General features: G+C 45.5%; 1 protein-coding gene across 2 annotated transcripts in view; it reads left to right on the forward strand.

Annotated features, from left to right (window-relative positions):
* Positions 1–26667, forward strand: part of ARMH3 (armadillo like helical domain containing 3) — a 1518639-nt gene that overhangs the window by 1193686 nt on the left and 298286 nt on the right. For both annotated transcript variants that reach the window (XM_069611618.1, XM_069611619.1), the window contains one exon: positions 794–882. In XM_069611618.1, coding sequence (XP_069467719.1) covers positions 794–882 — 89 coding nt within the window. The remainder of the gene's footprint in view (positions 1–793; positions 883–26667) is intronic.

A 26667-nucleotide genomic window follows, 5' to 3' on the forward strand; every position in this document is an offset into this window, starting at 1 on the left:
TTAAACTAACAGGAGACGCAGTGTTGAATACACCAGCTGAAGATGAAACAAGTGTGCAATGTGACCTGGCAGAAGTATGCACAGGTGGAGATTGATATTGTCCAGACCTGCAAGGAAAGGTCCTTGGTTTAATGAACTTTTGGGAAACTATAAAGAGAAGAGGGAAATCCTTAGGGGAAGATATATCCCTAACAGCTGTAAATATTAAAGGAAGAGAAAGCTTGGGGACAAGAACACATTGTCCCAAGTGTTGAACCACTGAAAGTTAAGAAAACCAATCCCTGGGAAAAAGAGCATTGTTCAAGATAAAAAGACTTTCTGTTGAATTGGAACTTTTGTGTTTTACTTGAACATTTGATCACTATGAAAAGTCAAGAATCCATTGTGTGAGAAGAGCTTTTTTTTGGATTTGACTTTGTGCTGAACTTGAACATTTGAGCACTTGTAATTTCAGGAAGCAAACCCCTTTACACCTTTTAGAGTGTGAGGGCCTGATAAGGGTTATGGACACAGGGCGGATCTTTTGTTTGGACATCGTGACACTGCCAGACTCTGTAGTTTGGTTTGAGGTAGGGAAATGCCTCCTAGAATAGGGATAGTGAGGCATTTTCTAACCCCATTTATTTTAATAAAAGTGTAAAATCAAAAATATGTCTCCTCTCTCTCTGTGTCTCATTTCTGGCTCCTCACAATGGCTTTCCATTTTCAAGTTGGTCTAGTAGAAATGTGGACAACACGTGCTGTCTCTAACACAAAGTAATATGTTGAATGTTTCTTTTTGTTTCTTTCATAGACGCTGTATTCAAATTGTGCATAAGCTTCTGTGTTACCAGAAGAAGTGCCGCGTGAGGTTGCACTATACTTGGCGGGAGCTCTGGTCAGGTAAACCACTCAATACTTGCTTACGACTGTGCCTAAGCCGTTAGACTTTCCGGTGACATATTTTTCATTAATGATTTTATCTTTGAATTTGTCGATAAGCTACAGTCACACACGTTCTTATCCTTTCTTTACAGGACTGCCATTTTATCTCTATATTAGCAGGGAAAATGTGTGTGTTTGTCTGTTGGAAATGTTCAGCATACTTCCCAACGTGCTACAAACCTGAAATTTGGCATGTTGGCTGGCTCCATGGTATACACAATGTAAAAAGTATAAAATATACATGTTTAGATTCATTTTTCGTAACAGGACTGCAATGCTTACCCCTTCCATATGTGGATATATATATATATGTGTGTGTGTCTGTTCAAAATGTTTAGCTGTCTGCAATGCTTACCCCTTCCATATGTGGGGGGTGTGTGTATATATATATATATATATATATATATGTGTGTGTGGCATGTGGGTAGGTTCCATGGTGTAGACAATGTAAAAAGTATTAAATATACATTTCTCTAATCTGTTTTTTTTAAGCAGACTGCAACCCCTTCCATATGGCTCTCTGCGCTGTAGTTCTACGTAAACTTCAGCAGTTCATGGTTCCTAAACATTCCACACTATCAGCGTTCTAGCTGACATTAGCGTCACTCACCTCAGAAGTCATGTGGGTGACACAAAACGGTGATTTTGTAGTGATGCCGGTGACAGGAAACGGTGCATGTCTCTAAAATAGTGTTCGCAATGCAGTCCATCACATCGTGGCAGATGTCTCATGTTAATTACAGGAACTTCATTTCTCACTGGCGTTGATGAATGTATGCCATGTCAAGAGTACGAAGCTTACATGCTTCAGCCGCACACGTACGGGTACGGCACTTCAAGCTTATGTTGAGATCGCTGCTGCATCGGCTGTAGATCGGGACACCAATAATGTTGCTGCACAATCTCAATGCTGCAACTCGAAGTAGCTGGAATCGATTTACGGGATTCATGCTTTTCTCATGGTCAGCTTTATGTGGCTTGCTCCACAGTTAGAAACAAAGACAATATTTTCACACTTGCTCCTACAAGAAAGACTAGCAATATTGTCTGCAAAGAAGCATTGATTAAGTGCATTAAATAAAATTCAAACTATGACTGAAGTAGGGATTACTGAAAGGGGCCCCTAGGGGTCCCTTACGTCTATGGAAACAAGGCGAGTCACCACACACGATAGATACGCCAGACACGAGGTTGTATTCCCAAAGCTAGGGTTTATTGCAAAGCAAAAGTCTCAGTTGGCCAACTCGGTCTCATGCCCCGCAACGTGTATCTCTAGACCTCGAGGGACGCAAGAGAGTGAATTACGTACATCAGTTACATATATACAAAATGCATATCAAACAATCAGCTATGACATGTTTAACACCCCCCTTTATTGAGTTTCTTTGAACTTGGTGTGATGATGGACACTTTCGACAACTATGACACCTTCAAATATCTATTCTAGTAACAATTTTCAATTTGTGAGTGCGGAGGCATCTTTCAGTTGTTGAACAGAACACAGCGCTTCTGTTCTTGGAAGCGAGCTACATACGGGGGAAGAGTTGCATTTCAGACCTTGCTATCTATGAGGTGCTATTCGTGTCCTGGGAGCTGACACGCTCTAACGCGGCTCAGCAAGGGGGGCCGTAAGAAGAGCATAATTCAAGCCGTTAGCTGCTTTATTCTAACATATTGTACCATATAACGAGACTGGCTAGCAGCTGCAAAATGATTAAATGCCCTGCAGCTCTGCTTCAAGGCTACATTCGGGAGGGAGCCGGGCATTCTTCCTGGCGCTGCCTACGTTGTGTTTCAACAAACTTTTGTTATCCTCGCGGCCCTGCGGCCTTGTCCTTTCACGTGCAGACAACAATGTTTTACAGTCGAGCAGTGTAAGCAGAAAATGTACTGCGAAGCAATAAGAACAGAAAGCAATGAGCAATGGTTAGAAAACAAAATGGCGATTCTTGTTACATCAAAATGGCGTTCATTGGCAAACTCTGAAACCTATATTCCGTCATATCGTGCATGAGACGGTTGGCCCACGGCCATCAGAATACGTTTGCGGTCACATAGGAGAGGTATCCATTTTTCTAGACTGACAAACCCTCCTCTGGCCGTATGCCAAACGTCTCATCTATTTATTGTAAGCTCCTCTAATGATGATAAGTCTGAAGTACTTATGTCTGAATTTTGCATGCTATTGTAAACATCATCTTCATCAATATCTATAGCCATCAATTCTTTTACTGTTTCTATCTCATTTGTGTCTTGGTCAGCCCGGCCATGAGTTTTTTTTTTTTGTCATCATATGCATACATCCCTTAGTACATCCCTCAGTTACCTCAGCGCAAACTATTGGTAGGCAGTGTATGCAACAACAGCACGTTATGAATATTCCAAACACCACTACTAATATTGAAATCAACTTCCATCCACAAGAGCGCAGTATTCCCCAAAACCAAGACCCTATTCCCCAGCTTCCTCCTCCAGTAGGGAGTTCGGAACTTAGGACATGCATTTTCTTTATTGCTTCAAAGATTGTAGGGGAATAGTCATCTACATATACACAACACGCTGATCCCACTATTTTGCAAATTCCCCCACGATCAACCAGGATCACATCGAGAGCCATTCTATTTTGCAGCGTCATTAACCTGATTCCTCTTTCTTCCAAAGTCATGTTAAATAGTATATCTGTCGTTGTGTTTATGGTATTTTTTAGTATTCTGGACAGCTGCCTTATATTATAGGAGTTCACTATCTGCCCCAAGAATGGAATGAATGATTTTGCTATGTCAGTCGCTATCAAAACACCCTCGCTAGTCCTTTTGACCCTACCTCTGGATAGTCTGGCCATGTCTGCTGTTTCTAAGAGGAATACTCCTGGGAACAGTAGACCTAGGCAACATGTACCTCCCCAGTTTCTGGGCAACCAAGGATATGCTTTCTCTCCACATATAAAATAAACTGGATCTCCCACATATACTGGTTCTATTTCCCATTTCAATACCATTGTATTCATGCATCCAGTATATGTTCCGAGTGAAAAGGAGCCTTGCTTTTTTAGACAAAAAGGGACAGTTCTTGGGCTATAATTCACCGTGTAAGAAGGGGGGATTGCATCTTTGTCCCCGTCTGTTCTTACACGAAACGTCATCACAGATGTTTTTTCTGGTGGGGACAATCTATCTCGCCTATTTTGTCGTGTTCTCTTTCGCGTACTTTTCCTCGTGGGCTCTGGGGCCATTACTTGTGCTTTATGGAATATGGAAAAACCCACAGGCTTCATTATTATTTCCTCAAACTCATTCATGTTGGTTCTGTCTAATTGACCCGTACTACTCTCATTACATTTCCCATAGAACATTGCACTTAAAGATGCACTACATGCAGAACTTAATGGTAATGGCTGTACATACCAACCTATTCCTTTCCCAGCATGCTGTGGTAAATGGGCACATACCCAGCAATTTGTTTTCTTCAGAATTGCATGTGTCATATTCATAATTAATAACAAGGTGTTATTCCCAAACCCTTCCCTTTGAATTTCTTCCATTGGGACTTATACTTATACTAAGAAAGACTAATGACTATTTATATTTATTTTCTTCCATTGGGGGCAGGGTATAAGTAATCACCTGAACCGGGCTTTCAGTAGTGGATATATTAACTATTGGTAAAAACATTTCTAATGGGTGTATCGATTCCACATACCATAATGGTAGGGCTGTCGTTATTGGTGCTACCACGCTCATAAAGCACATAATTATTGTCAGTGCCAGCATACAATTCTTTTTACCATGCGTTTTTCTTAAGCTTACAGTCTTTATAATTGACTCATTCTCAGCAGTGGTGCAGGAGGAGGCTGGAACCGCTCCCGACATGTTTCTCATCGTCCTTCTTCTTCCTTATTACAGTTTGTCGCGGATATCTCTCTTCGTTGCGCTTGCTCTGATGTCAATAAGTTCAACGGAATTGTCACAGTTCAGTTCTGCCAGTCCTTTATAGCCTGGATTTGCTTATTTATTTTTAGGCAAGATCACTTGTCCTTTCTCATACTGCTCAGAGGACTTTTGATCAGTTATCTTATTGCCTTAGTACCATGTGCGCCCAGCTTGTCCGCTCTGGTTCCAGACACATGTACTTTTTATGATCGCACGGAGGAGCCGCGAGTCTTGAATTGTCCGACTTGCACAATTCTCACGCTTCTCTCCTCTACACCTCTAGTTCCTTCTCCGTCCATGAGCAGAACCAGAGGTTGATATAAACGATAAAGAACTGTGGATCACTTTGTCTTTCTTGGCTGAAAATTGTATTGCCTCACTCCTGGTATCGTGTGATCCGTGAACAGTGCCGGTGCACTTCAAGATTCAGGCTCAAAGTCAGCCTGTGGCACTACTGCAGGTGCTGGTGTGCGCTGCAACAGTGATGCAGATTCGGTCTTTGGCGTTCTGGCAAGTGCTGGTGGGTGCCAAAGGGGTAAACGTTTAGTTTCTGCTGGTATTTGCAAGGCAGATTTCGTGTCGGCCAACAGTGATGTCGATTCTGCTGGGCAACGTTGGGGCACTCTTTGCCCTTCCCCCTTTTTGGCAGTCATCCCAGGCTTTGTTTCGAGTTTCACTTCTCGTTTGGGCAGATTTGGTGGCTGCTTACTGGCAACAGTTTCTTCTGTTTCCGGGACCGCTGCCTCTTTCCGGCCGTCTGGGTCAGGCAAGTCTTTCAGTGACGTTGGAACCTTTTTGGCATGGGTGGCATGGATCCACGACTTCCGTCCATCCACCCGTAACGCCGTCTGCGTTGCCAAGAGTACTTGATAGGGGCCGCGCCACTTGGGTGCTAACAATGACTTTCTTTCAAAATTTTTAAGCAGCACCCAGTCTTCTGGCTCCAGCGCGTGCCCCGGACCGGTGTATCTCTCTGATAATGCCTCCTGCACATGCTGATGAATCAAACGCAATTTCTGCATTAAAAGGCCACAATAAGTACTAAGCACAGGATGTTCTACCTCTCAAGTCATTTTGGCTGAGGTGCGCACCAAACATTTGCCGGCCTCCCCATTACGATTTCGTACGGGGAGAGCCCAGTTTTAGCCTGTACAGACGTACGCATGCATAATAGCGCTATTGGTAACGCATCCACACAACTCAACTTGCTTCCTGCACATATTTTACTGATCTTTGACTTGAGAATCCCATTGTGCCTCTCCACAAGACCGGCTGAACTCGGATGCCTTGAACTATGGAATCTCTTATCGATCTGAAGACCCGCACATATCTGTAACACCACTGCTCCAACAAAATGCGGGCCATTATCTGACCATAAGACACGGGGCAAGCCAAAACTGGAAAAATTTTCTTTTAGCATTACTTTTGCCGTGCTCATTGCTGTGCAGTCCTTTAAGGGATATGCCTCCACCCACTTACTGAATGCACAAATCACCAGGCGTCTACTGTTAAGGACACTTTGTTTTTCCACACACCGGAGCTTTGGAGACTGCCAAGTGTTTCACAGCACAGCGAGTCACTCGGGACTCTTGCAGCTCGTAGCTTCGTTCCCTGGTGGGGGCGGAGCCTGTAGGAGCCCACCTGAAGCATCACGTGACCAGAACTGTCTTGAAAATGCACCCGCATTCACCCTCGAGGCGTTGAGCCCGGCAGGGGTAGAGGGCGCCGCCTGCTGTGCGGCTGTTTGGCGCGGTGGCGCTTTCATCAAATCGGGGAGACTGCGGAGAAAACATCTCTTTGATCCCTTCTGAGTGCCCACATATCTTGTGCGGTGTATGCAGGTGGAGTCTTGCACCGTAACATCCTGAGGTTCTCCACGGCCAGCATCGCTGCACCCCTTTGCAATGACCGCTCAATCAGGCCAAGGGGGCCCACAAACCAGAAGAAAAACGATCCAACAACGAAGGATGCAGAATCCGAGGACAGCTCTAAAGGCAGACGCAGCCTCGGACATTTCAAAGGTGAGCACTGCTACACGAAAACGTGCGTCGAAAGTGCCAGCAGAAACTGTCGAACTAATAGGGGAGAACCATTCAGCGTTAGCTCCTGTGTCCCTTTCCAAACTTTCTGTGACTCCTCCTCAACATGTACAATCCTCCGACGCACCAGCCACAAATACATCGTGCCCATCAGGAAGCACAGTGGTGGGGGAGCAGGAAACAAATAGCAGTTGTCTGTGAACAGAAAATATCAGGTCTCCTGCTACTTCACCAATCTCTAGCCTTACCACCTCTACCGCTTCTGTTCTAACCTTCGTACAGCCCGTGTTACCACTGAACATTGTAGGAAATCGGACAGCTGATGGAGGAGATCAAATCACGTCCGATTCCACCCCTGACGGGGTAGCGGTGGGAACGCGGTCTGAGTCGGAGCTCGGACCTGGTGAGGCCGAAGCAAACGCTTTACTCGAGGTAGGCGCCACGTCAGACAAGGCCGTCCTACACACCAACAATCTTTCACAAAGGCCCTTACTAACTCTTGACAACTTACTTCCAATTGGACTAAATTCGTCACAAACATTCTCATTTAATAACACATCTCAAATCACACCAAATAAAATTACCTCAGAAACAGCTGACAAATTTTTTTCACCCTTTGAACTAACGGATGCGGAAGGTATGGAAGCTTCACAGGACGAGGAGGGAAACAAATGTTTACTTGACCCCGAAGAAACCACACCAACCACACCGTCTCCAGATACTGTTCGTGTGACAAAAAGAAACGTCTCTGCAATTGTTGACACGCCGATGAGAGTTCCTCAGTGCCAACAAACTAAGGACCAAACAACCTCAAACACCATCGAGACCAGCTATAGCCACATGAACGCAAACGGCAGCCAGCGACATACGCTCAATCAATACAGTCGCAATTATGGCACCCCCGCCGAATATCCCCATAGATTTGGTGATAACATGGGACGCGCTCAGACGGGGAAAACAATTAAAAACTGTTTGCCAACATGTGACAATCGAAACTGCAAAACTGGTGACAGCACCTCGGGCACACCTCATGCCAAGACTGGAGGACAAACGCTTAAAAAGGATTCCTCCAAAAAATCGAGAAATGTGCACGTAAGGCCTACAACATCACAACTTTGCCGATGGTAAGCGACCCACAGTTGGAGAACTCCAACATCTCGCACTCGAGCTTGTTAGACAAAACTAGCATTGAGTCAAAACCAAGTTTGTCTTCAGCAGCTGCAATGCAGATCTACAACAACGTCCTGGCAGCTTCATCTGCAGCTCTTCTTCCATTCTTGAAGATGTACGAGTCACTCCACGAGGCCTACAAAGATCAGACGTTTCTCATAATAACTTTAAAAGAAAAAATTGACAAATTTGACTCTGTGACACTCTTCTTGCAACAATAGTTAACACAAGAAGCGGAACAAACAATAAGATGGCAAGAGCGTCTAAGTGACCTCGCAGCATGTCATCACTGTCAGAACAACTCCTTATCCGACGGTTTGCTTGAAGCCGTCAAATGGATGAGACACTCTTTAACCAGGAAGAACCCGGATCTGAATCATATAAAACTTCACGTTCCCTCACAATTGACGGAAGATTCTCAAGCTTAATCACAGAACACAAATGCCACTGCTCCAATCTTGAATAGCACAGATGCAGCAAGTGAAGCTCCAGCTACGACAGCCCAACCAGAAGCAGCTAGAGACCAGAGTACGAAATCTTCTGAGTCCGTCCCTGTGTCATTACCAATCAAACAAGCAAACTGCTTCAATCCGAAATTGACCGCTGAAATATCCGAGTCCTCATTTGGAATCTTCGAAGGATCAGCAAAATCGATAAAGGTCCCCATGAGGCAAGTTCAAACAACTAAACAATCGAAAGGAAGACAGTTACCGTCTGGGAAAAAACTGTCAGATCCAAAGAAACATGTTCAACAATCGAAGCCACAGAAATTTATCAGAAATGTGACTCCTGATTTTAGAGCTGGCCTATCCGGAAGAACAGAACAGCCAAAATCTGGTGGAAAAAAAACTGTCCAAGAAGAAAAAAATTTGAGTGGACTAGACCATCTTGTCGCTCCTGCAAGCAAGAGACAAAGAGTTGACTCAGACAGCGAAAGTCTCTTGAGCAAGTCATCGGGATCAATAATTGACATATCCAACTTCTCTACTTATTCCGACAATGTCATTCCTGATCACTCCACCGTCCCTTTTACTGCGGTCCCCAAGGAAACCCAACAAGAACCTCCACACAGGTTAAATCCAAGAGAACAGGCCAGCAAAGTCAGGGGACAGTCCAAACCCGCCTATACGACTAAATCCAAAAAATCCCCAACTTTGCGAAAAAAAGCAGGTCCGCTATTCTTCAAACGTCTCCTCATCTTTGAGATCTGAAACCAGCTCTTTAAACTGTCAATTGAAATTACAAAATCTAAACCAAGAAGATCATGACCTGAATTTGAACCGCAAAAATATACTGAAACTATTTTCATGCATTCCATCACTCAGAACGATTTTGTCTGAAGATATACGTATAGTAGAGTATGCCACTGAAAAATGCTGCGATCAGGTTCTGCTACACATCTATTCAGCCTCAGTCCGAAATACAATTCTCAATGCATCAGAAGAACTGTTAATGTTCGGATTTGACATTTCGGTGGAACCAACAAGCTTCAAGTCCGACACGCAGGAGCCCTTTTCAAAAGACACCTTTCAAGGGACGTAAGAGCAACGACGTGTCGAGCTTCGCAGAGAAATGGCATCCATGGAAACCTCACGCTTAAACCTTAGTTACCAAGCAAAAAATGGCAGCTACACTGACATCCCTGGTCAGCGTTAGCCATTAGACAACGGCAATAAGTGTATGCGTGAATTCATTTCATGGAATACTAGAGGATTCACCCACTTATCTAACGAATTTGAGGCTGACCTGGGAAAGGTCTTTGCCATCTGTCTTCAAGAGACATGGTTGTGTGAGCCTCCATCAAGGGACGGTTTTCCGACACTATTAAATCCTGCAATAAAAAACGCAAGGGGGCGGCCTTCTTCAGGCCTGGTAATTATGATCAAAATAAATACCAGTTGGCGCCTCGTGGCTTCCTCCAGCCCCAATCCATTTGTGCAAAGTGCACTGCTTGAAACCACCAACAAAGACAAAGAAACAAGATCACATTTGCTTATTCTGAACAGCTACTGGAACCCGGCCAAGATAAGCACAAAAAAATTCATAGATTCAATAACAACTTGCATTGATCAGCCACTGTTAAACAACAAGAATCTATCAATAATCTGTGCAAGCAATTAACTCACGACGAGGTAAAAAGTCGTGAGTCGGCATGGAGCCAGGCGCTACGAAATCGAAATTGCAAAATGGTAAATGGACAAGTCCCGGGCGACCAACCCCCTCAAAAAACATGGTCATCCTCAAATGCTCAATCAATAATTGACTACTTTTGGGTCTCACAAAATCTCTTTGAAAACGACATGAGATTATTAATTAGCCCCATGTCAAGTAGCGACCACAACTTGCTTCGGTTGGCCTGCGAGGTGGAATGGACAATTGAACAAAGAAAATACGAGCCCGTAATTTCAATAAACAGCGGTGGAAACCGGTTGAAGATCGACAGACCAACTATAGAGGGACTAAACCGGAAATTACGGTCGGACACAGATTTGTCTGTAAATTACGCACCCTTGCTCTCTGACTTCATCACAGTAAAAGCTGATGATCGCATAATGGGCTCTAAACACAAACATCTCCCTTCGTCAATTCTAACACATGCAAAACAGGTGATGAGACGGGACATAAGAGCCCTAAGGCAATCCAGTAAAACTGCTAGCGACTCAAATGCAATCAAAAATGCAATACGAACACGTCGCCAACAACATCGCAACTGGTTGAAATCGCAAAAACTGATAATAGAGCAAGACAAGGCCGAACAGTTGTTGAGGCATTTAGTCCAAAAGAATTCTCGAGAAATTTGGGCAATCTTGAATGCAGGAAACTCAAAGCACCAGTCCTCACCATCAAACGAGATTGATTGGGAACAGCATTATGGGAACATTTTTCACAAAATGAAGAAGTTAATAATCCAGCACAAGAGTTGACATCTTGGACACTGCCAATAACAGGGGAAGAAATAAGAGTCACCATACGATCTTTGAAGAACTCTCACGCAGCAGGCCCTGATTTAATATCAAACATGATGTTAAAAAAGAACGAGGAGCAATGGGCTATCTTCATCGAACTACTGTTCACTCGTGTACTTACATCTGCAACGATACCCAACTCCTGGCGTGATGCGATTATTGTCCCAATTTACAAAAAGGGCAATCAGGCGGATCCGTCCAACTACCGCCCGATTGCCCTGCTAGACACCATAGGAAAAATCTTTGCTTCTTTTTTACGTCAAAGCCTAGCTGCGTGGTCAACGTCAGAGCAAATTTTTGACATCCGACAAACAGGCTTCACTAAAGGCGTGGGGGTGGAAGTGAACCTGATGCTTCTAAACATCCTTAAACTAGAAAGTCAAAAGGCAAAGACAAGTTTATTCCTCGCCTTCATAGATCTGAGAGGAGCTTTTGACAGCGTTAATCGTAACAAACTGTGGCAAAAACGGAAAGACTGGAATTGCCCAAGAAACCTTGTCGAGCCAATTAGAGCTCTGCATACTGAAACCACTGTGAGTATAAGATTAAACAATCAAGGCACCCTTTCCAATAGGATACCAACAAGTATAGGTGTGAAACAGGGTTGTCCATTAGCAACTGAACTCTTTAAATTGTTCATCTCAGACATCCCAGCTTACCGCACAGATGTGCGATGTTTTCCACCTAAATTAAATAACACCGAAGTAGGCTGCATAATATACGCTGATGACGTGGTTCTACTGGATAGGACCCAGATCAGACTCCAACGACAACTTGCAAACCTTCATGAATACCTGCATAAAAATTACCTGGAGCTAAATACTGAGAAAACGAAGATCATCATCATTGGCCAAGCTCATTTAAAAAGACAAAAAACCTTCAAGTGGAAAATTGAGGATAACTGTCTTGATACAGTTAATTCAATAAGATACTTGGGAATCATTTTCAACAACTCAGTCCACGAACATCACTGGAAGGTTGCATGGTCAATCGAATGATTCAATTTAGCATCCAGTGTCAGCTGTTGAACAGAAGTTACGGCAAGTTTGGTCTAGCCACCAGTGCTGATATTCTATACCCAAAAGGTGGTTCCAGCAATCACCTTCGGATCAGAATCAGGCTGGAACATAGACGTCTCATTCTGGCAAAAGTTGGAAGGAATTTTTTGGCGGCGTGTTCTGAAGCTTCCTACCTATATTTCAATGACCCAAATCAGACATGAACTCTCACTAAACTCTCTACACCCGCATGTAATGTGGAAATCTTTAACAGTATTTCGAAAGATGAATTTGTCTCCAATAGCGCCCGCTTTCCAAATCTTCTCTACTACAAGCGAACCAGGAAACACAAAACTTCTTGTGGAGTGGAAACAAATCATGTCGATTCTTGCCGCTGTTGATCTCAACCTGAATGACCTGTTGCTGAGACCACAACAAGTCAAAAAAAAGTTTGAACAGTGGTGCTGGATATCGAACAATGAATTACGTCTTTCTAAGCCGACCACCTTAAACGCTGGTATAGGGGATCACAAGCTACACGTGACAAGTAATTACTTAAAAAATTGCCCGTCCCGACATCATCGTGAACAGTTTTTAAGGTTCCTCTTAAATGCCGTAAAAACAAAAGACATGATGTGGTCCCGTCACTTTAAAGAAGTGAAAGACAATATATGCTGCTTCTGTCATTGCGAAATCGAAACTCTGGAACACCTTCTTACTAGCTGTAAAGAAACTACTGCCAAACGGATGATGCACTTGGGAGGCTTCATTCCAGTGGACGGTAACAGTCGAGCCTGGTGGTCTTATGCGGCAGCTGGGCATTGTATAAAACTAAGCTGTGCCGTAGTTGACTACTTGGACTCTTTACGTCTCGACACAAATTTTAATTGATATACATATTTTAGATAGGATGTTCTATGATGGTTTCAAGCGATGGTTACAGCACCGTGGATTTCAGGTTGGGGAACTTTTTGGGAACTTTTTCATTTTTTCTCGATAAATTGTAATAAAAGTCTGATGTCACAATGTTCGCATTGAGACACGGCGGACTGGTGTTTCAAAAATTAAAAACAAAAAAAATCACCACTAGGACATATTCACATTTTGGCATCTCTCCATCTCTATGAAATCAAAATGGATCACCTCAAAAGGCATATAGTGCGGGCCAAAACTGCCTATTGGAGTCACTGTTCCCTTTCCTACATTGTGTTGTAGACACGTGATACAGTTCTGCACCAACCTCTCTGCATTCTTCTTTATGTTTACATTCTGCCATACTGTGGATAGGTGTTGTATTATCTTTTTCGCACACATGTGGGTAGGGCTGTGGGCCATTGTGACCATTGCAGTCACATATGAATTTGGCAACATCCAGTTTCTAGTTCCCTTGTCCACCCAACAACCTTTCAGATCCAACTCAGCAGAGCCCTCTGCCCACCCTTGTATTTCATCGGCCATAGCTTCGGCCTGCATTTCTTTGTCAGTGGCAACTCCATTTTCTATCATACAGGGTACTTCCTCAGGCTGAACCGTCATCATTTTGGTATTTAAATCAGTGGCAGTTTGTTTCGCAATTCTGTCTGCAAACGCGTTTCGCTCTCCTACTTTGCATGTTACCTTTTTGTGTGCCTCGCATTTCACTATTGCTAAGCGTTTTGGAAGCGTGAGTGCAGACAGCAATTGTACGATCAAAGGGCCATGTTGAATTCTGGCACCATGTGATGTCAAAAACCCTCTCTCAGCCCAGAGTCGGCCAAAGTTATGAACCACCCCAAAAGCATACTGACTATCAGTGTATATATATTCACATTCAAATTTTCAGAAATCTCGCAGGCTCTGGTTAATGCTATTATCTCTGCTGCTTGTGCTGAGTTGTAGCGGATTCTTTTGCTTTCTACAACGCTCTCTAGGGTAGTGATAGCGTACGCAGTAGTTGTCGTGCCGTCAGGTAATTTAAAACATGAGCCGTCACAAAATAACTCTCCATCTGGCTCTTTCTGTGGGGTATCACTTAAATCAACTCTCCCCTTGGTTTCTTCCTCAGTGACCATTAAGCAATCATGTGGGGGTGATTCATTCTCCCCAATTTCTTTTATGGGTAGTGGCATTAATTCTGCAGGATTCAAAGCGCTACACCTAATAATTTGGATATGGGGCGCGAACAAGATAATCCCATATTTTGTCAATCTAGCAGAGGTGAGGTGTTGCGTCTGTGTCCTATTTAATAGAACGTCTATGGCATGTGGCACCATCAGAATTAAAGTATGCCCCAATACCATCCCTTCTGTTTGTTTCACTGACGCAGCAGCCTCCGCGACAGATCGCAAACATCGTGGTAGTGCGCGCGCTACAGGGTCCAGCGCAGAAGAAAAATAGCCGCATGGCCTATTTCTTCCACCTTGTTCCTGTGTCAAAACCGCCAATTCACATCCTTCGTTTTTAAACACAAACAGTCTAAAAACCTTCTCATAATTCAGCGTGCCCAATACTGGAGCCGAACATAATGCAGTTTTCAATTGATCAAATGCTTTCTGACATTCCTCATCCCACTGTAAAGGCATAGCCGCATCCTTTCTAGTCAAATTCACCATCGGTTTCACAATTAACGCAAAATTACCAATCCATTGTCGGCAATATGAAGCCATGCCTATTATGGCTCCGACTCCTTTCTGTGTCTTTGGAATAGGCATACAAGAAATACTTTCTATGCGTTCTGGCGTTAGCCTTCTCCCTTCTTTTGAAAGTAGGTAGCCCAATTCGGGCGCCATCTTGAAATGGACCCCTAGGGGTCCCTTACGTCTATGGAAACAAGGCGAGTCACCACACACACGATAGATACGCCAGATACGAGGTTGTATTCCCAAAGCTAGGGTTTATTGCAAAGCAAAAGTCTCAGTTGGCCAACTTGGTCTCACGCCCCGCGATATGCATCTCTAGACCTCGAGGGACGCAAGAGAGTGAATTACGTACATCTGTTACATATATACAAAATGCATATCAAACAATCAGCTATGACATGTTTAACACCCCCCTTTATTGGGTTTCTTTGAACTTGGTGTGATGATGGACACTTTTGACAACTATGACACCTTCAAATAGCTATTCTAGTAACAATTTGCAATTTGTGAGTGCGGAGGCATCTTTCAGTTGTTGAACAGTACACAGCGCTTCTGTTCTTGGAAGCGAGCTACATACGGAGGAAGAGTTGCATTCCAGACCTTGCTATCTTGAGGTGCTATTCCTGTCCTGGGAGCCGACACGCTCTAACGGGGCTCAGCAAGGGGGGCCGTAAGAAGAGCATAATTCAAGCCTTTAGCTGCTTTATTCTAACATATTCTACCATATAACGAGACTGGCTGGCAGCTGCAAAATGATTAAATGCCCTGCAGCTCTGCTTCAAGGCTACATTCGGGAGGGAGCCGGGCATTCTTCCTGGCGCTGCCTACGTTGTGTTTCAACAAACTTTTGTTATCCTCGCGGCCCTGCGGCCTTGTCCTTTCACGTGCAGACAACAATGTTTTACAGTTGAGCAGTGTAAGCAGAAAATGTACTGCGACTCAATAAGAACAGAAAGCAATGAGCAATGGTTAGAAAACAAAATGGCGATTCTTGTTACATCAAAATGGGCGTTCATTGGCAAACTCGGAAACCTATATTCTGTCATATCGTGCATGAGACGGTTGGCCCACGGCCATCATAATCGTTTGTGGTCACATATGAGAGGTATCCATTTTTCTAGACTGATATTACTGTGCAAAGCAGGTGTACACCTGCTGGTTTTATACATGGACAAATATCGCCCCTCCTCAAAAAAAAAAAATTCTCGACTCCACACTCAAAACCTATAGCCACATTACTATCCTACCATATCTCGCCAGAATCACAGAACGCTTCATCAATACCCAACTGCAACAACACATCACCACAAATAACCCAAACCCCTTCCAATCTGGCTTTTCAACCTGGACACATCACAGATACAGCTCCACCTAACATCCTTGATGACCTCCACAACATCATTGGCAAAGCAGACACAGCACTACTCGTACTCCCGACATCTCTGCAGCCTTCAGCACCATCAAACACACTATTCTCCTGAACATCCTATCATACATGATGAAACACTAAGGCTCTGCCCTTGACTGGCTCATCTCCTTCCTTACTGACAGAACACATTTTTTCTCCATGCCCCTTTATCGATCAGATCCCACCCAGGTCAAGCACTGGGGTGCTGCAACGCTCCTCCCTGTCTCCACTCCTCTTGAACCCGATATGTAGAATCCCTTGCACAGACCCTTAGCAAACACAACATCCATTTCCACCAGTATGCAGAAGACACGTAAATATACTTCCAAATCTCATCCCCTTCTGAACTCTACACCCTCAAAAACTATCTCTCCACCATCACAAAATGGATGGCCACCCACTTCCTCAAGCTTGGTCTTTCCAAAACAGAATTCCTCATCTGCCTCAACCCACACATATCCCTCTCCACACCTGTCAAATCTTTTGGCTTCACCATCTACCCCCCCACCTTGCCTTAGCACAACATAGCTGCTGTCACCAAAACATTAAATCTACAACTCAACCTCCTATGCAAGATCAGGAACATTCTTCCCCCTGATGACCTCCTCACCGCAATCCAAGCACTGGTTCTGTCCAAGCTGAACTTCAGCAATACTCTCTTCACTGGACACCCCAACAGCACACTTTCCCCCCTGCAAGCCATACAAAACATAGCAGCCAGATACATCCTCTATCTACCCAAACATTCACACATCACTCCAGCTCTCGCCCAGCTCCAGTGACTCCCTATGCCCCAGAGAATTGCCTTCAAAGGGCTCTGCATTGTGGTCAAAGCCATCCACCCCAGAACTCAATCTTACCTTCAAAACAAACTTAAATCCATCACCCAGACAAACGCCAGAAAATCCAGATTGAACAGAATTCCTCATCTGCCTCAACCCACACATATCCCTCTCCACACCTGTCAAATCTTTTGGCTTCACCATCTACCCCCCCACCTTGCCTTAGCACAACATAGCTGCTGTCACCAAAACATTAAATCTACAACTCAACCTCCTATGCAAGATCAGGAACATTCTTCCCCCTGATGACCTCCTCACCGCAATCCAAGCACTGGTTCTGTCCAAGCTGAACTTCAGCAATACTCTCTTCACTGGACACCCCAACAGCACACTTTCCCCCCTGCAAGCCATACAAAACATAGCAGCCAGATACATCCTCTATCTACCCAAACATTCACACATCACTCCAGCTCTCGCCCAGCTCCAGTGACTCCCTATGCCCCAGAGAATTGCCTTCAAAGGGCTCTGCATTGTGGTCAAAGCCATCCACCCCAGAACTCAATCTTACCTTCAAAACAAACTTAAATCCATCACCCAGACAAACGCCAGAAAATCCAGATTGGGCATGAACACTAATATGGCAAAGTGTACAATGATCTGCATTTATGTATAAAACTTGTCTTCTTTGCCAGTGTTTTCCCTCCTTTTTATCAGTGTCCCACCTATCTTCCTCTCACTCTCTTTTTCCAAGTCGGCCAAAGGGGGCCTGAGAGGGGGAGAGGGAGAGGAAGATGAAAGTGAGTACAGGATGTGCTGAGTTTTAGTGGTGAAATGAGAGGCCAGAGCTATACAGAGGTCCTGGGAGGGAACAGGAGAGGTGGAGACTGCAGTAGGAGTGGCCAGCGCCTTGCAGATTTTAAAGAGTTTGGCCGTGTTGTTAGAGGCTGCAGAGACGTGGGCTTGGATATGGACCCTCTTCTTAGAGAGGACAGAGAGTCTTTCTTGCCTTTGGAGCAAGCAGCAGGGCAGTTCGTTGGAGGATGTGCTCGAAGCCCTCCACGTCCTCTCAGCCACCCTGCACTTGCATTTCAGGGTGGCGAGGTTTGAGTCGTACCAAGAGTTGCTCTTGGAGGTAGGCTTTAAATGGATTCTCATGACAGGGGCAAGGATGCCCAGAGTGTTGGAGATAGAGGGATGCAGGTTAGGGAGAGCTGTGTCAAGAGTGTGAGCCAGCCGCCTGAGTAGAAGGAGTAGAGAAGGTAGAGGCAAAGGGCTCCACTGGCACTCGCTTGATGGGCCGAATGACCAAGAAGGAAGGTGGCAGTGCTGGTGTAGGCTTTGCTTGAGGGGAAAGACGTTTCAGGTGAGTGGAGAGCTGAAAGTGGTCAGTCCAAGAGAGATGAGTGATGAGAGGGTTGGAGGAGGGGGATGTCTGAGGAGATGAGAACATCCAAGCTGTGTCCGGCAGAGTGTGTCAGACCAGAGGGTTGAATGGAAAGGGAAAGATAGTCGAACAGGTTGCGGAAGAGCCTAGAGGAGGTATTAGAAGCATCTAGGTAGATGTGTTGAGGTCTCATATGAGGAGAAGAGAGGTCAGTCCATTCTGAGAGGAAGCGGGTGGCCTTTAGATGGTGGCTACAGTCGGAGAGAGGGCAGGAGAGATAGAGAGCCTACAGACTAGGCATTCAAAGGAAGAGTAGGTCTGCATAGGAATGACAGAGGCATGGACCCACTCCGGAAAGATCAGGGCCACTCCACCTCCGGGTGGGTTAGTTCTTGGCTTGGAGAGGCTCTTGTAGCTCTCAAGGAGGAGAGTGTCAAAACCTGTGACAGAGCTGGCCATGAACCATGTCTCGGTGAGAGCGAGGACATCCTGGTCAAGGTCTTCGAGGAGGTGGCAGATGTCAGAGGAATGTTTGACAGCAGAGCAAGAGTTGAGAGTAGCTTTGTGGAGCAGGTTGCCACAATTGAAAGACTTCTGAGGTGGGGTCGAGGAGTGAGGTACACCCAGCGAAGGAGGTAGAAAGGCCAGAGAGTGAGCATAAGCAGTAGATGTAGGTGGCATAGGGGCCAGAGCAGAGGAAGAGGTGGGTGCCAGAGAGGTGGTGGATGAGGAAGGAGGTGGCAGAGGGGCCAGAGATGTGTTGGAGAGAGTGGCAGGAGAAGGGAGGAAATTGATGAGCTGCTAGAGACACCTATCAAGGAGGACGAGATTGGGATGAGAGCCAGGGATTTAATTTCACCAAAATGCCAGGGGTAGCAAAAGTGACATCACACAACCCTTGACCTCTGATAACATCACAGGAAGTGATGTAAATTGACCCCATCCTGGAGTGACATCACAGGAAGCAATGGAACACAACCTTTCACCTCTTGACAAAACAGAAAGTGGCATCACATAGCATTGCTCCTAGGTACACTACGAGAAATGTGGCTACAATATCATTGTAATGCGATACATATGGTGATCCATTCTGGTATGAAATGAATATCGTTAATATCAGTGTGTATAGGCCCAAAGTACCAAATTACTGTGAATGCAAGCAGACTTCCAAGGCCAAATGATAATGAAGTGTTATTATATATCACTTAGGCGTAAGCGTTTTATATATAACAAATATACATACAATATCACCCAACCTGTGTTGGTACTCATTTATCAACCTCAGAAGCATGAAAGGCTGAATTGGCCTTGCTGGGATTCGAACATCTAATCTGGAGATCACCCACACATCGCAGCAGCAAGCGCTCAACCCACTGAGCTATCTTACCTGCTATAGCTACCTTACCGGCTATAGTAGTATGAACAATTACATGTCTGAATGTTCTCAAAGTCAGAAAGCAAATTACACTCTGTAGTAGATAACATTAAACTGGTGACTGAGATTTAACGGCAGGCCAGTTCTTCTCCAGGTCTGATGCAAAGTTGACCGCATGTCAAGCCTGCGTGGATCTACATTCCAGGCTTCAGAGGTTGGCAAAATACATACCATTGGGAGGCTTCATAACTGTGTATTAAAGAATTTAGAGTAGCGCAGGGAAAGCAGCGCATTCACACAGCATCCCGTACTCTAGGCACTTGTTAACTCTTGCATGCAAACAAACATCCAGAACAGCATGCCATGGAAATAGGAAAGATAGACACATTATAACAAAGCATTAATTGTGGAACAAGGAAATCAAGGCCACTTTATTTGCTATGGTCAAACATTTCTCCATTGTGCCAAGCTTTTAGGCACAGTGATTGTGCCAAGTGGCAGAGGACACCGAGTTGGAATGTGTTGTGATGATCGGAACAGAGACAGTGGCTGAAAAAAACCATACTATAACTGCCACTTGCGAAAAGCAAACTGCATAGTCTGAAATGGATGCTTATTTGGCTCTAAATACTTTTTGGAAGTTTTTGTCTGCATTGTGAATTTGAGGTGTTTAAGAACAGACTAAATCAGTGACTCACCCCCTGAAGTGTGCCTGAAATAAACCTTTAATGAGTCTAGTAATTATTGTATAGAATTCCAAAAAGACAAATTATTTGTTCTTCCTATTCTTTCTTATTAAGGGTCACTGCTCAAAGTGTTAAACTTGTGGAACCCCCTGTTTTTTTAAAAGAGGCCAGCCACCCCAGAAACAAAGAGCCACATGGCGCTGGCCACAACCCAGGACCTTCCGTTTAAGAACATTTAATAAGAAAAGATTTTCTTTGGGGGGTAGCAAGAGACCTTAGTAGGTCACAAGGGTGACCCTGGCAACCCCCAAATGACGCCCCTGTTGAGAGCCAAGGACCATGACGGTACCATTTAGATTATCATTGATGATGGTCTTGGAGGAGTGGAAGGGGGCCACAAGGACCTCCCACCGGGTGCCACACTTAATGGGGGAGGAGGAGAAAGGAGAGAGACCAGAAACCATATGAGGGGTCCATAGGTCTGGAGAGGGAACGGCAGAGGATGTTGGTGAGTCTGTCTGGAGGAAGCGCTGATCTAGATATCAGTGATAGGGAGTCCTGGGTTAGAGACCAGGATTTCCCTCTTGAACTTTTTCCTTCCAGACTTCGTGAAAGGGAGAGGGTAGAAGATAGTCGCAGTTTGAGAAGATGGGTGGGATTGAGAGCACCATAGCAGGTGCGAGGGCGCAATATGGACAGTGAGTCAGGAAAAGCACGGCACACAGCCCCGACCACAGGAAGCATCCGAGGGGCTGGGTTCACATAGAAGGCAGCAAGCAGGTAACACACCACAGGCTAGCACCGGGGCAGTAAGTATAGAGGATGGCAGGGGCTGGGTGGGACAGTGCACTACAAAACCCCCCAGAGCCCACACTTTGTAGCATGTGGTGTGGCCTCGTCTCCGCCGAGTTGTCCCCACACTTACCCATAGGGCCTGGGAGGGGGGACAATGTCTGAGTACTAATTGCTGTACCAGTGTAATGGCAGGACATTCTTTTTTTCAAATTCGTGCACAGTGTATTCCATATTTGGCCTGATCTCAATGTGTTTTGTGGACACTGGTAGCCCACTGTGATGAATCGCTAGGTGTTGTCACTTCTCCCCAGTAGGGAGACCTTTCCCATGAGGCTAGGGAGGTGAGGGCGCTACCCGATAGTCACCCCATGGGTGGTTTAATGCAGGAGGACCTCATGGGGAGGGACTCCCCTCCTGGGAAGGACGATCACCATGTTCACAGCATGCCCAAACCCTAGGCCCAAAAACCCATACCGCCTCCCAAAGCACCTCTTACTACTATGTCCCGTCCCCTTTTCTTCATACTGTATGTACTTGCTAGGTACGGGAACTGAACCTTTTTCACCAGAAAAATCATATTCCCCTTTACATTTAGTTGCACACCGGGGCATGGCCCAGGGAGCAGGGCTCCCTTGACTCCGCCCACTGGCGCCACACACCAGTCCTCTTTTCCACGTCGACGGGAGAAGACCTCTTCACCTAAGCTTTGGTTAAGACCCTTTTTTCCTTGTAATTCCACACTTTTAAGCTTCCCCAGGGATATATTTCTCTTTTATTGTATTCATACTAATAACTCACTTTCTTTTAGAGAAAAGGATACTCTGTCCTCGGGTATCTACACCCCTCCCCGGTGCATGTCGGCCACAGCGGCCTTTAGCAGGTGCCCGGTGTAAGGAAGGCATGGTATCAAACAGTAAGACAGACACAAGTGATCACAGTTCAAGGGTGTTTATTGAACTTCAATTGGGTTTGAAAAACGCCTATGGTCGGACCTGGCGGGCAGAGCGGCACCCGCGAGCACAGCATGTCGGATGCACCGGCACTGTTCACAAACCCATCCTGGCTCAACCTGGCACAACTAAGCCCTTCCTGGTGGAGACTGACGCCTCAGAATTTGCTATAAGGGCAATGTTGAAACGAGTGGCGGAAGACAACCAAGAAAACCCCATTGCATATTTATCCCAGACATTGCACCCTAGCGAGACAGTCCTGGAGAAAGAACTGCTTGCCATCCGACAGGCCTTCATGGAATGGCGCCATCTACTCTTGGGTGCCAGACACCCAGTACAGGTGCGGACCGTTCATCGGAAACCTGCAGGTCTTGCAATCGATGGAATGCAGAAATAGCTGTCAAGCCTATTGGGCCCTTCTTCTTTGCTCAATATCAGTTCCGCATTCAGCATGTACCGGGTCGTTCAACATAATCGCTGATGCTCTATCTTGACGGCCAGATTAAGTTCCAGAAGAAGCTTGCACCTTTCCCAAGATGTTTCCAGATAACGTGTTCATAGCCCAGCCCACAGTGGTCTGACGCTCTGCAGACCCAGGACTTAACTGCTGTGACGTCTAGGAATTCAACTCCCGCTCTGTCTTTTCACGCATTAATTACTCGGCAACAGAGAAGACTACAGCTCACAGTTTCACTCACCAGGAATTGAGGCATTCTGCTACGTGACTCAAAGGTTCACCCCTCCCATGGTGACCCACCGTACATTCTGCTACAGACCCGTAGGCTACCAAAGGAATACTGGCAACGGTCTGGCAGAATTCAACCTACTAGTGCATTACTAATGAATACAGGACACTACCTCTTTGCAGCAGTACCAAGCGTCACTTTCCCTACAGAGATCCCCATCCCGGAGGCCCAGTCAAAGGCGTTCCAACAAGCCGAAACGCCACAGGACTAAGCACTCATTGTGCTTATTTTGCCCTTTCCAACTAGATAGGGGGCTTCTCCCCCTGGCATAGACCGATGGTTTTGGTCCTCTGTTTATAGAATTCACAAGCCACCCTGGCTTGATCTTTATGGTCCTCAGAGCATAGCCAGGCACAGTGTGCCTTGCTTCACCTGAGACCAGACGAGTCAGTCCTCTTTCTTAATTTCTATCTCACCAAAGTCCATAATAAGAAGTTGCACTCAGGGATCAACTATCTTGGTCCTACCTAGATTTAACAAAGTCTAGAACGCTAAAATAAATCTCTAGGCATTTTGAGGTAAACCAGGTCACTAAACAACCTGAGCGAATATTTAAGGACCTACTTGCGGTACCTTTACCTCTCTAATCATGATGTGCAAATGTTGAATAATATTTGCCATTTTGTTACTGTCTTCTCCTGTACATGTTTACTTTGTTTTTGCTCAATGAAATCTGTATCACACAAATGATACTAACCCAGTAAACATGTGATTGTTAGAGAACTATTACATAGGTTCTGCTTTCTCTTTCTTTGCGATTTTGATTTGATTTTTGATTTGTGATTTCTTCTTTTCGGATAAACATTCTGCTATTGCGTATGAGTTAACAATACAGAAAAAGAATAAAATGGAACTAAATAATTGTTTATACACCAATAGGGGATTTGTGCCTTATTTGCCTGATTAGGGGATACAATTGTGTACTCATAAAGATACTAGGTTTACTACTTTGAAGTCTTCATTTGTAAATAACTTGAACATAATCATTTAGACACCAACATATAGTGTTCATAAATATATCTGTGGTTGGCGATCTTCTTGTGTTCCCTATTTGTACATTAGCCCTCCCAGCCTTCCACAGTCGGGGCTATCCCTTCCGTTATAACATAGCCCAGCCCAAAACACTTTTGGACAACATATGGGCTGAGACCCCGACTTTGGATCTTTGGAAGGAATACATCAAAGCCAATCGCTGGACCCTGTCTGCCAAAGATGGATACCTCTTCAAGGACCAGAATCTGGTTATTCCTACACAGACCACAAGGATTAAAATATTAAACCTCTGCCATGACACGTTTCATTCCGGGCATCGTGGGATCAAGGCTACCCTTCATGCCATCCGGAGAAACTTTTGGTGGCCAAAGATGATCGAAGACGCACAAGCATACATACAGGCATGTGCTGTTTGCAACCAGAACAAGACAGACAACAGGAAACCAGCAGGTCTCCTCCTCCAACCGGACCTGCCATCTCGACCATTGGAGACGATAGCCACGGACTTGATCGTAGATCTTCCCCCTTCCAAAGGGCACGCCGCTATCATCGTTACTATCAACCTTTTTTCCCACATGGCTCACTTCACTCCTCTGCTCAAGCTACCTTCGGCACAAGAGTTGGCTGGGATTTTGTTGACACACATCTTTCCGCTACATGGCCTACCCTCCAAAATCATCTCTTGATTGTGGACCCAATATGTCTCCAGATTCTGGAAGCACCTATGCCATTTGTTGGGAATACCCCGTGCCCTATCCTCGTGATACCATCCTCAGACTAATGGCATCACCGAAAAGGTAAATCAAACCCTTGAACAGTATCTATGGTGCTTTGCATCAAAAGTACATGACGACTGGTCAGTGCTAATCCCAGTAGCTGAATTTGCTTACAACAATTCCGATCACTCTGCAACCAAGAACAGTCCCTGCTTCTGCAATCAAGGTTTCCACCCGTCTGCTCTGCCCACACTCCTGGCTCATACCAGTCCAGTCCCATCAGTCGATTCCTAGATATCACAGCTTGTCTCGATACATGAGAAGGTAGAAGAACATCTAGTAAAGGCCAGGATGGACGTAAAGAAATATACAGACACCAGACGGCGACCAGGCCCTTCTTATACAGTCGGAGATAAAGTCTGGCTATCTTCCCGACAATTGCCCAGGCATCTGAGGCCAAACAAACTGGCGCCACACTTTTATGGACCATTCACAGTGACTGAAATCATCAACCCTGTGGCCTTTCGACTTCAGCTACCAGAATCTTGGGAAAGAATCCACCCAGTTTTCCATTTGTCCTTATTGAAACCTTATCAGCAGTCAACCAAGACATCTCTTTGACCTCCCCCTCTTCTTGTTAATGATCAGGTCGAATTTGAGGTTTCCAGAATTTGTGACTCGAGATACAGAAGACGATGCCTTCAATATCTGGTGGAATGGAAGGGTTATACACCCAGTGAACCCACATGGGAGCCTGTGTCCAACCTAAGCGCCCCCTGCCTATTGCAACAATTCCACCAGATCCATCCAGGCAAACCAGGGGGATCAGGCTCTAGAAGGGGGCATACTGTCATGAATCGCCGGTTCAGCCCATTCAGGACGACCTGGTCGCTCGGGCGCCGTGTTACGGCATCCATTTTCACCTTCAACATGGCAGACACTGGGGGGAAACCCGCGGTCTAGCTTCCTGGTATTCCTTGCAACTTCCTTGAAATGGGACACGCCCCCTGCGGTTAGGCGCGTCTCAATGCTCGGCTTGTCCATGCTCAGCGCTTCTGCAAAAGTTGTTTTCCTGGACCCTTACCCTTCGTTCTGCCTTCTGCTACCTCCGGGCTTGGCTTACTTGCAAGGCTTATTCTTATTCTTGCTTCCCTTCCTGGTGTGTTCGGCCTTGCGCCGCTCCTTGCTTTCTCCACTTGCTCACGGGACTCTGCGCAAGCTGCTCTGGACTTCTGTTTTCCTTCCTGGTGTTCTGATCCTTCCTGGAATCCCCCCTAGAATACTGAACGTTCCCAGACTGAACGTCTCGACCCAGGGCAGGAGCTCAGGGCACTGCCTGCTTGGTACCTACCTACCGGGAACCAGCAGAGGAAACTCGCCCCTACCTTCATGAGACCCGTATCTCCAGGAAAAAGGAGAAACCTGTGACCACAAAGAAAAGGACGTTGAAGAACAAACAGGAGAGCTGGGAATCTGAGGAATCAGATTGTCACAGCAGTCTCCGCAACAGCTTGTCTCTCGGTACCCATAGCCATTCCGAGACAGTCGCCGGGGCCAGGTAGTGATTATCCATGGCGACCCATTGAGGTTCTTTATGATTTCGCAAGTGGGGGGATCAGGATTCGCAATTGGGCAGCTTAGTATTTCCTCAGGTCTGACAGCCCCATCCCACCCATATCTCTAGGTAGTGCCAAGGTGTCATAGGCCACCCTTGGTCTCTTTCCCTGCCAGAGGAACCTTGCAATAGCCCTTTTAACCTCATCAAAGAAAGACTTCGGCATCTGAATCGGAAGCATCTGTAAGGAGTATAGAAAGCGAGGGAGGCATACCATTTTGATCGCATTAAGCCTACCCAACCAAGATATTGTCAGTTTTTCCCACTTGGCAAGATCGGCATGGAACCTTAGGAGGTGGGGGGGGTTGGCTTTGTAGAGGTTGTTGCTATCCCTCGTGAACTGTATGCCCAAATATTTAAGCAGAACATTTTCCATTATGAGGCCTAGCGGGGGAAGTCTATCCACGTCTGTCTGTGTAGTTTCATGCAGTGGAAATAAAATCGACTTGGTCTTATTAATTTTGAAGCCTGAGAGATTACCTACCCCGCGCTTTTTAACAATGTCCGTTCCATCGCTCTCCATACAATGGTGCTGCTTGCAACCTTGGCTTCACCACAGACCGGTCTTGTATC

Source organism: Ambystoma mexicanum, chromosome 8 (genome assembly GCF_040938575.1).
Source record: "Ambystoma mexicanum isolate Mex_15411 chromosome 8, UKY_AmexF1_1, whole genome shotgun sequence".
In the NCBI taxonomy this organism is placed as follows: Eukaryota; Metazoa; Chordata; class Amphibia; order Caudata; family Ambystomatidae; genus Ambystoma; species Ambystoma mexicanum.